This window comes from Mauremys reevesii, linkage group 18, assembly GCF_016161935.1.
Source record: "Mauremys reevesii isolate NIE-2019 linkage group 18, ASM1616193v1, whole genome shotgun sequence".
Classification (NCBI taxonomy): Eukaryota; Metazoa; Chordata; order Testudines; family Geoemydidae; genus Mauremys; species Mauremys reevesii.
Window position 1 is genome coordinate 5,437,022 of NC_052640.1, and position 11,827 is coordinate 5,448,848.

An 11,827-nucleotide genomic window follows, 5' to 3' on the forward strand; every position below is an offset into this window, starting at 1 on the left:
CAACTTCTGGGGTAGATCATGGCAGCTGTTTAACAGCACCTAGCAATGCTATAGAATAGTTTAGAGTGGGAAACAAAATTAATATACCCAACTGGTAGGCAGAATGGAATTATCTGAGTGGAAATTTGGTCAGAACACCTAGGTTAACACCATTATTTCTGCAAAAAGTGCCAGGGGATCATTAGAGGCCAGAAACAGGCAGGACCATCCAAAACACAAATGCCCAATATTTCAGCATATCTGCAGTAAGACCACACATTCTCCACTGGCCACACACACTGTGCCTTTTACACATCTCCTCCACAAACAGCCAAGACAGGGCTCCTTCCTCCTGGGTTGATTTCAACACTTCTTCACAGGTATGACACAGTCACTGAAATTACTGCACCTTTGCTGCTGCTTCCCACATGAACAGTTCTATCTGTCTAACTAGGTTTTTCTACAGCTTCTGCCACCGTTGAGTCTGACAGCTGCCTCCTCCTCTGCTCTGCTATAAACTGGGAGTGGAAGTTTCTGGCAACAACTGTCACTTACTTTTGATGAAAATTGGGAAAAAAAAATCACCTTGAATCTTCACAGAGCGCAAGCACTTTAGGAACAGGAACTCCGGCCTCAGCAAGAGCCTTCAATACCCTGCCAGGACAAGCAACCCAGAGAGACTTTGTCAGGAGAGAAATAATTGATCATTTTTTGCCTGCCATACTGGTGATGTTAAAAAAGGTGCTTTCCTTTAAATAGGACTGTAATATGCTAGATCAGTGGTTCTCAAACTTTTGTACTGGTGACCCCTTTCACACAGCAAGTCTCTGAGTGGAACTTCTTTTATATTTAACACTATTAAATGCTGGAGGTGAAGTGGGGCTTAGGGGTGGAGGCTGACAACTCGCGACCTCCCACATAATAACTTTGTGACCGCCTGAGGGGTCACGACCCCCAGTTTGAAAACCCCAGCGCTAGATGGACATATAGAAATGGAATCATGCTATTAATTTAATATTTAGCATTCATCCCCACTTTATTACTGACTTACATGTATACAGCACCTTTCACCTAGCAGGAACTCAAAGCACTTTAACATACACACACAGAAGAATCACTTCATCCCCCATTGAAATGCAGCCACCTCTGGACTGTTTTAAAGCACACAACATTACCTAACCCGTACATTACAATTCCCTGTCTAAATTGTTAAGTGTATACAAGTGCCACTGCCCCTCTGCTGGACAGAATGTCAGACTTGCCATGTCACCTTTTAGAGGCCAGAGGCTATAAGCCTTAATACTACTATGGCTAAAGAAGATTCTCCTTCACATCAAGTAGGGGTGGGGAGAGACCTGTGGCCTATTCCTGATGATGACATCCACAGAATCATCATAAAATGGAGGCAGCTTGTGTCCTACTGAAGCTGCAGAGTGAGTTTAACAGGATAGTCTACTTCCACCAAGAGTAATTACATTCTAAGTCAAAGAGGCTACCACCCTCCAATGCTTGCAATATGCACTCTTAGAGCTCTAATCAGCAGGAGCTCAGTTTTATGTATCATCCTAAAGGAGGCAACACCGGCAGCACAGTGCCTCGTAATGCCATGCTGAGTCACTGGTGCAGTATTAACGCAGATTGAACCAGGTCACCTCTTGAATCGCACGCAGCACTTCCTTAAATGTGCTAAGAGAAATATGCCTGTCACTTATACTACAAAAAAGGGTCTCTTTCCTAAGTCTGCCAGTTTCCTACTGACAACTACTCTCATGGAGCAGGGCTTGGAACACTAAAGGTGAGACTGGAAAGCAGCACTGTCTACAGGATGTGCACATTTGGAATTGTGTTCCAGTAATCAGAGAGCGCCTATGTTGGCCAGCCAGAATTGGGAACGGCTCTGTAGCACACTGTGCTTTTTCACCTGTACTCCCTCTCCACAGCATGAGCATTCGGAAGTAGGTTGCCAGGAGGTTTCTTCCTCAGGACTAAGTGACGATCCCCAAACTTGATATAGTAAGTGGGGTTAGATTGTCCATGACTGAACTGTCGTAATATCAGAGGACCTGAAAGTTTGAAAAGGGATGATCAATGAAGAGAAAAGTACAGGAACTGAAATTATTTCTCCTCCTTTCCGTGTTTTATTTTAGTCTAAAATGGACAAAGCTAGAGACCGTCACTTGCATCAGCAGAAGACTGAGCACTGCCCCATTGTTATGGAATCAGTATGGGCCTCTTTTGAGTGACCACGATCACTCTCGGATGGCAGAGGGCCAGAAATCTGCTTGACCTTTGCTCTGTATTTTTGCCCAGCGCTCCTTCCAGTCAGGAAGTTCTATGCACAGGTTGTTTCCCAGAGAAAGGGAAAGGAGCTATTACTCTGCCTCAACAAGAGCTGAAGGCTGCAAAATGTTGCACTCACTCCAGTCATTTGGGCCCTTGTCACTGGAGACTGGATCACTGCAATGAGTTCTGAATGGGGACGACGACATCTGAAGACCATTTGGAAACTGCAGCTAGTACAGAATGCAGCTGTTTGCTTGACGCTTAAAGCCCTCTACCTTGTATCCAGCAAAGCAAGCTAGAGGCTCCTTTCACATGTCCTTCCTGCTCTAAGGGCTTTATCCTCAAAAGTACTGAGCACACTGGCCCTGATCCAGCAAAACACTCACCTATATAAATAACTTTGAATAGGTGCAGAGTTTCAATGAAGGCAGTAGGATTACTCACATGCTCAAAGTTAAGCACAAGCTTACTGGATTGGGGACCGAGTGCTCTGCACCTTGCAGGTTCCCTTGTTCAGGGATTTCCATACTTTGTCATTCCATTTAGCCATATTCCCCTTACAGTCTCAGCCATCCCTTCCTCTCTAGTCATCTATAGTGGTACCAGCACTATTCCGACACCAAAAGGACAATCAGACATTTCTATGGCTACTCCAGACCCAGTCTTTAGCAATATGAGAGTGAGGACCACATAGCTCTGCACTCCTCCTGTCCCAGGACAGGGTCAGCTCCTCAGCACAGAGGTGTGAGCTTGCTTGTGAACGTTTATCCTCTCACTTGGCAGCACATTTGACTCCCAGCCTTAATTCACTAACATACCCCACTAGTATTTCAACTATTAATTAGTAAGTCATCTGATCAATCTGAACTGGTAATCTGCAGTAATTGCTGACAGCATGGCTTCTCCAATTTAAAGTGCAGTCAGCTAGAAAAGTGACTGTGTAAAAATGGTCCCTTTTGGCTCAGCAGATCTGCTCCTTGTGCATTTTCAGAGTCAGAGTTGCTGATTTTAATGATGAAAATCATTTTTTACTGAATGTTATTCCTGCAGAGCTGACACATAAGAGGGATTCTATTCTATCTCCTTCATCAACAGAATTGTTCACTAACGGCTATTTTCCAAATCTTTATTATGGGGGTGATAATATATGAGCTGAAAAGACCTCAGTTTGATCGCAGGGTCTGATTGTAGTTAGAAAATCATCCTTTTTGCTTGTAAACTGTGCACATATGATCTGCAGTCTTTGACAATCATGTTTCAGAATACCATATAAATGCACTTCAATATCATTTACATAACACCGGCGCCTTTGTTTGACTAATACAGCATATTACATATTATACATAGTGTGACCCACAAGGGCATAGCTTCTAAGTCAATGGTGCAATTTCTTTAATAATACAGCCCCTCTCCTGGCTTGAAATAGAGGTGAGATTCTGGAAATCTAATGGCAGAAAGAAGCAGCAAAGCTGAATCTTGGTTTCGCACCAGTTACAACTAGAGCCAAGGAACTGGGACTATGTTATGGTTTAAAAAATATTGCTTTTTAAAATCCAAACCAATACAGAGCATAAAAAAAAAGTCAGGTTTGGTTCAGACATGCAAATGCTAGGGATTCGGGATTTCTGTAACCCGATCCTCCAAGCCCTACTCAAAAGGATATTGTCAAGCAGCAGAAATTCAACATATCATGTTCTTCATGCATAATGTCAAAAAAAAATTTTCATGATCTGTTTTTAATTTAAATTTAAAGTTTTTTTTTTAATTTAGTTAAACATTGCCCATGCAATGCTTGCCATCCAAAAGTTGCACAACTGTGCTAATGCAAGAAAACACAGAAATGAAACTGACTAGAAACCAAAGCAAAGTTAACTGATCTGTTTTCATTACCCAAGCAGAATGAAGTATGCAAGTAAACAAATAGCATGAATAATGAAAAGGAAATTAGATGTGTTGAATTCTCTCTCTTTAAATAATCTTAGTAGTTATTAATAGTCCAGCTAACATACTTGCTTGTATTGAAACATGACTTTGAAATCTGACATTGTTGCTTTAAAACTTGATCTAATCCAAATTAAACTACAGACTTTCTAGATGATCAGGTGTTTACATTGTGGTCCTAAATGGCAATGTAATACCCATGTGCCTGAGGCAGCAGCTGGAATCCCCTGGCAGAGAAGTGACCTCCTGCCAGGGAGTATCATTCAGTGGCTATTACCAATTTTACAAGTGTTGGAGAAGAACCACTATGAACAACAAATGCCTTTTAAGAAAGATGCAATAGCTAGAAGCTTTTGGTCAGGGAGCACAATGCTACACAATACAGATACTCACTGTACAGGCAGATGAACAGACATCAAATGCAGCATAGTCACAGAGTAGGTTTTCCTTCTAACTATCCAGGTAAATACCAATAACAATGTTTTAAACAGCCTAGCATTTCACAAAGAGCTTGGAAAGGTACCTAAACCACGAGAGTGGCTTTGCAGTAGTTGATACTATTAATATTTTTTAAAATCTATTTGTCTTATGCTGGAAAGAGCCAGCAGACCCAGAATATGTGACCTTTAAAGTTGTAAAGTATAAAAGAGCTAAAATACCTGTTGTCCGGCCACCTAGGACCTCTTCAAGGTACTTCTGTAGGGGATCTTTTGGAATTTCCATTGTTGGTCTCACTAGGCGAGTGTGTGGAACAAATCCCCGCAAAGGAAAACCCACGTAGGTTTCTAACTCTTTGAGAGCTGCTTCTGGGTCATCAACCTGATACCGGCAAGAAAACATTGTACGATAAATAGCTAAGAAGATTCTGATCTCTTGGCAAAGCCAGGGCTCTGCATTCCTGTGACTGCTCTGTAGCATTTGCCATGACACTACACCAAAGGTAGCCCCAACACGGCCTTCCCTCTCCTGATCTAAGCACCTACATTTTGCCTGGCTTCTGTCCTAGGAGAAGGGGGAAGGAATTCCAATGGGGAGAGGATGATCATACTGCAAGCACAGGCTGTGATAACAGTGGGAGTTCCCAGTGGGACAGGCAGAGGGAGGTCAGAACTCAGTCCATCCATGAGTCCTTTCCTTACCCTTCCACCTCCTCACCACGGTTTGGAAGTTAGCCAACCCCCAGGTGTAATGTACATGAGGCTTATCTAGCTCCCACAGGGCTAGTTAATTAAGCCTCACAACCGCATGTTTGGCAGATGTCATTACTGCTCTTTAACAGATGGAGAACTGAGGTGCACAGGGAGGGAGGAGTGACTTGCCCAAGGCCCACAGGGAGTTGGTGGCAGAGCTGGACATGGAACCCTGCAATCTTGGCATCCACAGTTAACCCTGTGGTTATTTGGCTTACTGGTGTCATACAGGACGATGGACACGTTCAGTGTGTGAAGCAAGGCAATCTGTATCTAATGCCGGTGTGTGAAAATACTAAGCACACTCACATCAAATGCAGAATTTGGATTTAGAAACCAAACAAAAATATTTAAGACAATAAATGTTCTACCAACAACTGTCCCCATGCAGCCCTGAGGGTGCTACTTTGTACCTTCACTGTCTTAATGCCAAGCTGGGCGGCTGCTTTCAAGTTCTGCCCAATATCATCAAGGAAGATGGACTCCTTTGGTTGAACACCCAAGCGCTCCAAGCATAACGTATAGATACGAGGGTCTGGTTTGCATATCCCTTCCCGGCAAGATTCAATTACCTACAACAACATACGATCGAGACAGGTATGCACAAGGCCACTGTAATTCTTGTTCATGAATATCAGGACAGTTCTGGACATGGAGGATACAAGTATGAAAGAGCGTGTGACTGACACGCAGTGCAATAAATGAAACAAAGGACCATGAGACTGCTGCACACACCTAAACGGGGTAGAGCTGCCCTGGTAGAGAGTCTATGACCTAATCTGATGAATCATTGTTCTGCAGACATATTGCCTCAGCTATGATCTTGTCGACTCAACCAAGCTAAGCAGGTCAAGTCAGTACTTGGATGGGAGGCCTTCAAGGAATACTCAGGGTGCAGGTGGCTCCATAGGTGGCACTCTTTCACCAGTCAGTACTAAACCAATAGTTTGATATTGTGCTAAAGGCGGGCTGAACTGCTGGGGGTGTCATCTTGCAGTTGAAATGCAAAACTGAGGTCTTGACTGTTATGCTCATCAGCAATCCCTAATCAATTTTCACAGTAGTAGAGATGTTAACCCCAATGTCCTGTCCAAATTCCAATTTCAGGAAGTACATACTGTCTCCATAAATACTACACTTACAACGGGATACAAAATTAGCTTAGATGCCACATTGATGGGCACTTTAAAAAGACAAATATCTAAGATATAGACATTTTCCTTCACTTCCTGTCCTAAATTATTGCATAATCTTGCTGTGCATTGTTAAATGGCAACCACATTCCAGAGGGGATGATATTTCACTGCTAGGCGTGTCCTATATACAGGGTATGTAGCTATTAAAATGCTTTGAGAATGCTTTGAGATTAAAGGCACTTTAGAAACATACCTTACTATTATAACAATATATTATCTTAATAGATACTGGTTTTTCTAGTAAAACACATACAAGGAAAGGTGAATAGAAAATGATCTAACATCCAGATGTTAACAAGATGACTTTAAACAGTCATAACTTTTAAAAACATGGATCTGATTTTCTTCACGTATGAATTGTTTTTCCTTCAGTGAGGGCTATAAAACAAGCCTAAATTATGAGTGAACTTCTGGAGTTCGGTCAGTGCAAAAATGTGAGTTGGCATATATAGGAAAAGTGCATTGTTAAAAAAAAAGGTTTAAAAAAAGAAATTCCTTCCTTACAAAACAACATCCTAGAGGACTGAAATCCACAGAATTGTACAGTTTTGATTTCCTTTTCCCCTATGCTATTTGCTTCAGTGTTGCGCGTCACTCAGCCAGGCCTGGGACACTATACTCACCTGTTTATGAAGGCAGTTTCACAGTTTGGGTCTCCTTACATTCTGTAGTTGGGATTCAACACATACACAGAAAGAGTTCTACTCATGGTAGATTTTGTGAAATCTTGTAAAATAAAACTTAAATTGTGTCCAGACTATACACTGATATTGTCGCTAAATCTAGGTGCAGCACTGACTGTTCCACACTTAATATGCAAAACGAACTGACACCTGGTGACTAAAGCAAATGCAAGGAAACTGGAAGTATAGAGTTTCCTGTTTAGTTTCGAATGTGCTGAAAACTCAGCCAGATTTAAGATAACCAATCAGCAAAAAAAAAAAAAAGATTATTAACTTAGGTAAAATGTATATTTACTTTGGGGCTTTTTCTTTTTAAACATATCTATTAAGTGAACATGTACACAACTGGCTATTTGAGAGTTGAAGATGAAGCTACTGTGTCTGGAGCATTCAATGACTAAATATTCGACCACCCACTGAACAGCAGAGGAAAGGTTAATCATTTCATATAGAACAGACTTTACATCTGAACATCAAAGGTTTCAGACTTCACAATGCTGTCCACATTCCTTGCTCACGCTTAGCATCTGTGTTCGTTTACAGCACAGGAGAGAGAACGTTCACCGAAGAGAGCCAAAATACTTTACTTTAAAATCCATCCCTCTTGAGAAGTCCATGGCGGAGCGAGAAGCTCCCCCAACTAGATTTAAGCTTAGATTCTGGAGCATGAGGTGGCAGCATTGCAAAATAACTAACTAACTAAATACAATAAATAAATATATAAATAGCTTGCTGAATCAGCACCAGCTTGCTTAGTTTAACCTCTGATAAGACCAAAGACGAATCCCTATGTCCCTGGCCAAAATTTCCCCTCCTCTCTCCAACTGTTGAGATGGCTATCTGCCTGGCTGCTGTCCACTTCCCCAGATATGACAGCATTTCAGTGGGGCCGTGTGTATGCAGTGTGTGAAGTGCTCTCTGGGACCCTTTGAGATGAACGGAGCTTTGGAACTGTTAATAATAACTTATATAGAGCATTCCATCTTCTAAACCTTTTACAGGCATTATTAGACATGTAATACGCTAGCTAATTGTGGGCCACTTTGTAATGAATCCACCAAATGCACAGGTGGCTGGAACTCACTCTAACCCTTGCTATGGGCTAGTCACTAGAGGGAGATGCAGCTGAAGACACACCATGTGTTATACTAACACACAGTATATTTATTGCTGTTCTACTATCTTTAATTTGGACCTGCACTTGGAGAATTCTGCTGAATGCTTTTTATAAATCTAGCGACAGAAATGCATTTTTTAATCTGTTCAGGCTTACCACGTCAAACTGGTTTCGGTCTAGGGGGAAAAAGCTCAGCCCACTGTGAAGGTAGAAGTTGTTGCTTAGAACAGCTGTCTTAAGACCTTCTGCCCGGATACACTCTAAGGCTTCAGTCATAATGGGGAGCTGTTTCGACATCTGACTACTGGTTAGATCAGAGAGAAAGGAGTCCACTGGAACAGACAAGTTTGCCTAAGAAACAAGAGAAACCCCAACAATGATCATCAGCAGCAAATGGAAGAAAATGTGAAACTTAGTGCATAGCCTGAGATTGGCTGATCATTTTAGCTTATTGCCCCACTTCCTCCTGTAACAGGAGGCACTCAGCCTAGCTCTCCGGCTAAACTGCTCAAACACAATAAATAAAAGTTCCGTAGGTTCCTAATTCTATGAAAGAAGGAGATGAAGAGTTAAGCGTTAAAAGGATGATGCTGGTGAAGAGAAACAACTAGAGACCTTTATTTATTGATAGTGCACTTCCACCACAGCAACAGGGCGGATTGCAAATAAAACCATTCATTACAACTCAGCAATCAAAAAAGGAGCCTTCCTTGTAGACTGATCTTTTTGACAAAGGCTTGGTTGAAAAGCTGAGCCTTGCTCCACTACAGATTGAGTATGTTGGCTTCTGGAGCATGGTGCAAGTTCCACTGAAATGACAGACGCTCCACCAAGCATGTTGCTTCTAGCCATTAAATGTCCATCTAGGAACTGTTGGCAAAATTCAGTCTCTGCCACCTGCATGATGCCTAAGGAAGGAGGTGATCTCTTTGCTGAGGAGCCTCTGCTTCTCCTCTCTCCCTGCTAACCCTTCATCAGAGGTGGATATCACACATCTACACTGGCTCTCTTGGCACTGGAAGTGGAAAAACTAAGAAAAAAAGCAAGGAAGCAAGGAAGGCAGAAGGGAGGGGACCAGATTAAGGCAGCCTCTGCCAAAGTACCAGAATAATGACTGCAGTGTAAAAATCTAGATAGGCAGATAGAGTAGACAGCTGTGTCTCTTAAATGCATGAGAAGATGCTTTAGAAAACTGCATTGCAGACAGAAAAGTCCACACCTGCCCAAGTGCTATACATGAGGCAACAGTGGAAGCAGCAGCAGAACCTTCTACAGACAGGACTCTTTTAAAAATTGCTCTTTTGTTAGCTCTATGATTTCTATGCAGTTTGATGAATCTGCATGAAACCCCATTCTCCTGTGAGGAGTCAGCAAGAATCAAGCAGGAAAGCTGGGAGCTTGGCTTACAATCTCAGAGCACTGATGTCCAAATTCTTGCAAAAACTCCGCTGATGTCAGCTCCCCTCTCATGTACCTCATCCAGGGCCTGTTCTCCCCTCCAGATATTAAGGCTTGTTTGATAGTGCCAGGAGGAATACGATTCCGCACCTCCCATTCTAAATAAAGGAAGGTAGCAGAGTGAGGAGACAGCACTTATAACGTTGTCAGGAGTGGGAAAGCCCTAATGGATAAGGCTGCGATTCTGTCACGGAGGTTGCAGAAGTCACGGATTCCGTGACCTCAGACTGGCCCCGGGGAGCACCGAAGCAGTGGTCCCAGGGCAAGCTGCACCAGCTGCTGCTCAGGCGGCCCGGGCAGCTGGCCCCAGGGAGTGCCCAAGCAGCAGTCCCAGGGAATGCCCCAGGGCCAGCTGCACCAGCTGCTGCTCAGGTGGCCCCGGGCAGCTGGCCCCAGGGAGTGCCATGGCAGCAGTCCCCGGGGCCTCGGAGCAGCGGGTGGCTGGGGGTAATTAGCCCCCACAGCCAATGCAGAGGCTAGCCATCGGCCCCTGGGGCCTCCCAAAGCAGTGGCACCCTGGGGCTGCTATGTTTTAGTCAGAGGTATTTCTATAGTAAAAGTCATGGACAGGTCACGGATTGTCAATTTTCATTTATGTCCTGTGACCATGACTTTTACTAAAAATATCACGTGACTAAATCTTAGCCTTACTAATGGAACTGAAATCCCTCAGCACTAGTTGGCATTACAATGAAGTCTAGCACAGAAAAGGCAATATTAGCATTCATGAAAGGTGTTGAACTGATAGCCCAGGTTACTGATATCCTCTATGCACCCACAGAAGAAATACAGTAACAGTTTCCCCCAAGCCATCCTGCCAATGTGCCTCAATCCTATACTACAGAGAGTGAAAGAATTAGTTCATGTTCATATAGTAGTCAGAAGTACTACAGGACAGTTTAATCTTCACTCCCCATTCAACCCTTGACCTCCCACCTGCAAATGCCAACAAGATTGCCAACTATGTCAATTCTAATAGTTTTGATGATGTGTATGTGTTCACTGGGAATTGGAATCACCACCACCATGTCATGTAAGTCCCCAAAGAGGAAGTCAAGTTGACCATCACTGTACTGGAAACAACAATGAGAGTTATAAATAAATGTGAAATATACTTGTATTAAATGCACAAAAAGGTCACTAGTCAGCTACTCCAGTCAACATGTCCAGTCAAAAATACTCACCTACAGCCACCCGGTAAGGGGAAGGGAGAAGAACTCCCCCCATGTCAAAGATTACAGCTTTATAGAGACTTGATCCAGAATACCTCCACTGTACCAAAGTTGGAGGTTTGTATCGTACATGCTTTAGGATTCCTGATGTTCTGGCACATTGGAAATAAGAGGCTTGGATAAATCTCCTAAGGCCCATTCTGCAAAACTCTGTGTGGAGAAGGGAATGTTTTAGAGGTATATATTTAGGATTCTCTGGCTTCTTCTTTAGATTATAAGTATTTGCACTTAGGTCTTTATATAACACCACTTACACCTTGGACTGAGTTCAAGTGTAGTATCAATTTTATTAGTATCACAGTTTTATTACGCACAGTTCTAAGGTGCCCATCAGGACACTATCTGAGCATGTCTAACACACAGGCTATGGATAGGGATCATGTTGCCCATGGTCCATGGGAAAGATAAGGGAGACAGTCTGAAGGAATCTCACCCAAGCAGGTGGCCCCGTGTCAACGTGATACAGCAGCTTCGCACGGCAGCAGATACAATTACACAATTTCCCCTATGCTGGGCCATCCCCGATCCCACAAACCCTTGTTCATGCTGCTCAATTCTACCCTCGCCACACCTTAGCCGGGGGAGGAAATTTACCTTGGGCACCTTCCTTAAGCAAGGCCCCACTCTATTGCCCCGTCCCTTCCCCACCTTGCAGCCAGCCTCCCCCAACAAAGCCCAGGCTTGTTCCCCCCAGGTCCACCCGCATCTGCCCCCAGCCTCCCCAAGCCCATCTCCAGCCCGCCCGCCT

At 43.4% G+C, this 11,827-nt stretch overlaps 1 protein-coding gene across 4 annotated transcripts in view; it reads right to left on the bottom strand.

Annotated features, from left to right (window-relative positions):
- The window catches only part of ACAD10 (acyl-CoA dehydrogenase family member 10), a 29,573-nt gene that overhangs the window by 17,536 nt on the left and 210 nt on the right, over positions 1–11,827 (bottom strand). For 2 of the 4 annotated variants that reach the window (XM_039504785.1, XM_039504786.1), the window contains exons 2-8: positions 11,032–11,229; positions 9,797–9,945; positions 8,546–8,740; positions 5,807–5,965; positions 4,863–5,022; positions 1,901–2,042; positions 565–633 (exon numbers count right to left, since the gene is read on the bottom strand). In XM_039504785.1, coding sequence (XP_039360719.1) covers positions 565–633; positions 1,901–2,042; positions 4,863–5,022; positions 5,807–5,965; positions 8,546–8,740; positions 9,797–9,945; positions 11,032–11,218 — 1,061 coding nt within the window. In that variant the 5' untranslated portion in view covers positions 11,219–11,229. Of the gene's footprint in view, positions 1–564; positions 634–1,900; positions 2,043–4,862; positions 5,023–5,806; positions 5,966–8,545; positions 8,741–9,796; positions 9,946–11,031; positions 11,230–11,512; positions 11,769–11,827 lie in introns of those variants that run through there. The other 2 variants (XM_039504784.1, XM_039504787.1) reach the window with 2 other exon arrangements.